The 5158-nt window shown below is 37.0% G+C and overlaps 1 protein-coding gene across 1 annotated transcript; it reads left to right on the top strand.

Annotated features, from left to right (window-relative positions):
* The first annotated feature begins 3104 nt into the window (after positions 1 to 3104).
* Positions 3105 to 3989, top strand: LOC145030054 (uncharacterized). Its single transcript, XM_078978488.1, has one exon. It carries the CDS (start codon positions 3105 to 3107, stop codon positions 3987 to 3989), a length of 885 nt encoding a protein of 294 aa, XP_078834614.1.
* Positions 3990 to 5158: the final 1169 nt, after the last annotated feature.

The following is a 5158-nucleotide window of genomic DNA, read 5'->3' as shown; positions in this document are numbered from 1 at the left end:
GCCGAAAACACTTGAATCTTCAAGTGTTCTTCTTTTCATTATGAACACTCAACCAAAAGCCCAAGAACACCAAGATCTTCTTAGACCGTGAACCCATAGGGCTGGCCGTAAACCCCTTTTAGCCTTCCATTTTCCTTCTAACACTCTTATTTATAAGTTAAACTTACAAATTAGTACAATTCCGTATCATACTTATGTTATATACAAATTAGTACAATTCCGTATCATTTGTATTACATAAAATTCTAATTAGGACTCGATTTTGCTACGGGACTTCACACGTGGAATTAACATCCTATATCGAATCTACAACCGAATCAGTCACTTAAGGTGAGTTCATGCCCCTTCATTTTTATGATTTTTAACTTTTTTAGGGGGGGATACAAGTGAAACACAATAAACATTGTGTTAATATCTAAAATGTTTTTAATGTTTTTAAATTGTTATCACTAGCAAAATTACATATTTATATATGTGTAAATTATATAATTTGGATTCAGAAGATTTAGAATATGTAATTTGACCCCATTTCATGTTCCTTGTTGGTTGTGGGCTTGGGGTAAAGTTTTTTAAATGTCTAATTAATCACAATTATATAAATATTATATTTATATAAATATAAAATGGTTTTCAAACTGTTTTGTACTATTTGAGTACAAACAGTGGATTTCATGGAACAATAGTATTACAACTTCTTATAAAATTTAACAAAGGTTTTCATTACAATAAAACAAATATATAAACTATAATAGGTATAGTTTATGGAACTTATTCACTGATTTCAAGACTCAGATAATAGAAAACAAACAGAGTACATAACAGAAAACAAACAGAGTACCTTACTGAAAAGAAACATATAAACTATAATAAATATAGTTTACGAAACTTACTTATAGTGTATTTATTACAAAGTAACTTTTCATTATTCTACGTGTAATCATCAATATAGCATTTGTGAGATACCCTTCACGTACTTCTCTAAGTGCCCACCAAGTCCTGGAGCTATAACCAGATTCTCCTTGAGGGAGAGCGTGACACTTGTGTATAGATCTATACGGGACAGTCAATCCCGCACTTGAGTTGCTTGCAACAGCTAGGTTGGTAGACTTGTGGTGAAAAATGTCGTACCGATTGCGTCGCCTGAAGAACGTCGTGTTCAGGCCATCTTAGGTCATCAAGCATTGTTATAATAACTCACAATTTGGTATTGAACAAAATGATTAGTGTATGAATAAGTAAACTTCTCATATCTTTATTTAATTATAAAACCATAACACAGTATTTTACAAGTACAACTAATTATACTAGCAAATTACAAATACATGAGTTGCATACTAGTACAAGAACAAAATACTATTTTAGTATAGAGAAAACATACTTTCATGGTTTTATTTGAACTAAACCACATTTTACTACTTCAAAGTAGAGTAACTTTCACACGTTTTGCTTACAATATAACACATCAGAAAATATAGGATTTTCTGGGAAAAACATGTTTACAATATCAAGGAACAAGAAAATAGATTTCAGTTACAAACATACTTATGAACTCACCAACTTAATTGTTGACATTTCTTTTCAAAATTACTTGTATTCTCAGGGAAAGGGTAAGAAAAGTACAGCTTCAGCTTTCTAGAAGATGGAGATCTATAAACTCATGCCTTTTAAATTTGTACTTTTGGTGTCATATATACTATGTTTTGAACACTAATGTAAAACTTATAACTTGGTAAATATAACGGTTGTTGTACTATGATTACTATTATGCATTGTTCTGATACTATACATGACATCCTCCGCCTCCCAACGTTTCTGCTGTTTCGGTTTGGTGGTGTGACAGATTGGTATCAGAGCATTGTTTATAGTGAACTCAGTATATCAATCCATAAAAGATATATAGCTTTAAATATATTTGGGGCTAAAGAGCTCTGACTACAAGTATACTTTTAAAATACAAGTATTTTATAAGAAGTATACTAACATGCATACATACAAGAAATAGTATCACAGTCATAACAGCATAAAAGTATTTGGATGTTGGACACTGCAGTTAAAATGGACAGTTATGTAATCATATTTGGTATAAATATAGCCTGATCAACTATTTTTATTTGAGATACGACCAACATGTGTTTGGGAGTGATGGTAGTGTTGCGAAAGTCTAAAACTAACCAACTCTACTCATACAGAAGAACTCTAGAGAAAAATATAAAGTTAAAATACTATAGGAGTAACTGCCGACACCACCTCCACCACCACCTCCACAATATGATGTTGATGTCTTCCAAACAGCAGTAACTGCCGCCATGGCTGTCACCATGACACAAATCAACACCAGTCGTACTAGTGGAGATGGCAATGGTGCTCATAATTTCAGTCATGGTGAAAGTCTTGGACACCCTCACGAGTGATCATATAAAGACTTTACAAATGCAAAGCCTAAAACTTTTGATGGCAAAGGAGGTGTCATTACTCTAACATGTTGGATCAAGAAAACAGAATCAGTATTTGAAATCTATGCTTGCCCTGAAGCAAGCAAAGTAAAATCTGCAGCATGTACCTTCCTAGACAGAGCCCTGTCCTCATGGAAAGGCTATGTCAAATCCTTATCCCTTCCAGTCGCCAATTCTATGGGCTGGGATGATTTAAAAATCCCAATGCTAGCAGAATATTGTCCCCGAGGCGAAATTCAAAATCTAGAGGAGGAACTCTAGAGTCTGACGATGAAAGACTTCGATATTGTTGCATATACTGCCAGGTTCAGTGATCTGGCTGTTCTATATCTAGGGATGATTCCCACTGAGAGCAAGAAATTTGAGAGATATATCTGGGGACTCTCTCCTCAATTACAAGGAAATGTAATAGCTGCAAACCCTCTCAGTTTTGACAGTGCCAAGTGCTTGGCACAGACACTAGTAGACCATGGAGTTCATTAGGGCTTTATGGTACCCATCCCAGAGCAACCAAAGGAAGGGGGAAATAAGTAGAAATTCTGGATAAAGCAAAAAGGGCAATCGTCTGAAGAGCCCTCAAAAAAGCAACAAACAGTGGCAGCACACACTGCTATTGTTCCTGCTGCTGTTCCAGCCCCTATTCCTACCACTATGTCTGCTACTCCAGCAACCCCAAGTAGATACACAGGAACTTTGCTAAAGTGCAATAAATGCAACTTCCATCGTACGGGAGCTTGCAGAGAAATGCACTGCAAGAACTGTAACAGAAATGGGCACACTGCCCGTTTCTGTAAACCACTAACACAACCCATTTCTCAAGTCCCTGCCACAAGAGTGAGCCAAGCTTGCTATGAATGTGGGGAAGTAGGGAATTTCAAGAGAAATTTTCCTAAGACAAAAAATGATGGTGGTACAGGAAGGGTTTTGGAAATTGGCTATGAAGAAGCAGTAGTGGATCCTAATGTGGTGACCGATACGTTTCTCCACAACAATTCTTACGCATGCACTCTTTTCGATACCGATGCAGAGAAAAGTTTTGTAATCCATAAATTCAAACATCTTCTAAAACAAAATCCCAAAGAACAAAAAGATACATTCACCATTGAGATGGTCAACGGAAAAACCGAGAATTCCAATAACATGTACATAGGATGCACACTTACTCTAAATAAGCATTCATTCCAAATTGACCTTATCCTGGTCTCAATTAAAAGTATTGACATCATAATTGGCATGGATTGGTTAAGTCTTCACCATGCTGATATCCTGTGTTTTGAGAAAGCCATCCGTCTTAATATGCCAAGTAACGAATCTATCGTTATCTATGGCGATAAATCTGGTGCAAATCTTCAAATCATTTCTTGCGTCAAGGCTAAGAAGTATCTTCGCAAAGATTACTATGCCTTCTTAGCTCAAGTTGTTGATAAGACACAAGAAGTGAAAAGCATCAAGGATATCCCTGAAGTTTGTGATTTCCCTGATGTGTTCCCTGAGGATATCTCAGGAGTTCCTCCTGAACGCCAAATCGAATTCTGAATCGACTTGATTCCCGGAGCTACCCCTGTAGCTAAATCCTTGTATCGTCTTGCACCTTTAGAAATACAGGAACTATCCAGCCAGTTGAATGAACTTCTCAGTAAAGGCTTCATTAGACCAAGCTTCTCACCCTGGGGAGCATCGGTCTTGTTTGTGAAAAAGAAGGATGGATCGTTTCGCATGTGCATAGACTATCAAAAATTAAACAAACTTACCGTTAAAAACCGATACCCTTCACCACGGACAGATGACCTCTTCAATCAACTTCAAGGGGAAAGTTTCTTCTCCAAGATTATCCTGAGATCAGGATACCATCAGCTACGAGTCCAGGAGGCCAACATTCCAAAGACTACTTTCAGAACTCGCTACAGTCACTACGAATTTATAGTGATGCCCTTTGGTCTAGCGAATACACCCGCAGTATTCATGGAACTGATGAATCGAGTGTGTCGACCTTACTTAGACAAGTTCTTTATAGTCTTCATTGATGATATAATAGTCTATTCTCAGAGTAAGGAAGAACATAGCCGACACTTGCGACAAGTCTTGGAAACCTTAAGGACAGAGGAATTTTATGCGAAGTTCTCAAAATTTGAATTCTAGATTCGAAAGGTGGAGTTCCTAGGTCATGTAATCAGCAAGGATAGGATACAAGTTGACCCCTCCAATATCAAAGTTATTAAATTTGGGCGACCCCATGAACACCAACAGAAATTCGTTAGTTTCTAGGTCTCACTAGCTAATAAAGAAGATTCATTCAAAACTTTTCAAAGATCGCGAAGCCACTCACCATATTAACCCAAAAGGTGTGATATTAAAATGGGAGGAGAAACAAGAAACTACTTTTCAGACCTTAAAAGAAGCCCTTTGCAGCGCACTTGCAGCGCACTAATCTTGTCCCTCCCAGAAGGGACGGAAGATTTTGTAGTCTACTCTGATGCACCTAAGGAAGGTCTAGGTTGCGTTCTTATGCAACGAGGAAAGTTTATATCCTATGCCTCGAGACAACTTAAGAACCATGAATTCATTTCTGCTACACATGATCTTGAACTGGGAGCAGTGGTTTTTGCCTTGAAGATCTAGAGGCATTACCTGTATGGTACAAAATGTACAGTCTTTACTAATCATAAAAGCCTTCAACACATCTTTGATCAAAAGGAACTCAACAT

This window comes from Lactuca saligna, chromosome 2, assembly GCF_052625555.1.
Source record: "Lactuca saligna cultivar CGN05327 chromosome 2, ASM5262555v1, whole genome shotgun sequence".
Lineage (NCBI taxonomy): Eukaryota > Viridiplantae > Streptophyta > Magnoliopsida > Asterales > Asteraceae > Lactuca > Lactuca saligna.
This window is presented reverse-complemented; position numbering and strand designations above follow the sequence as displayed.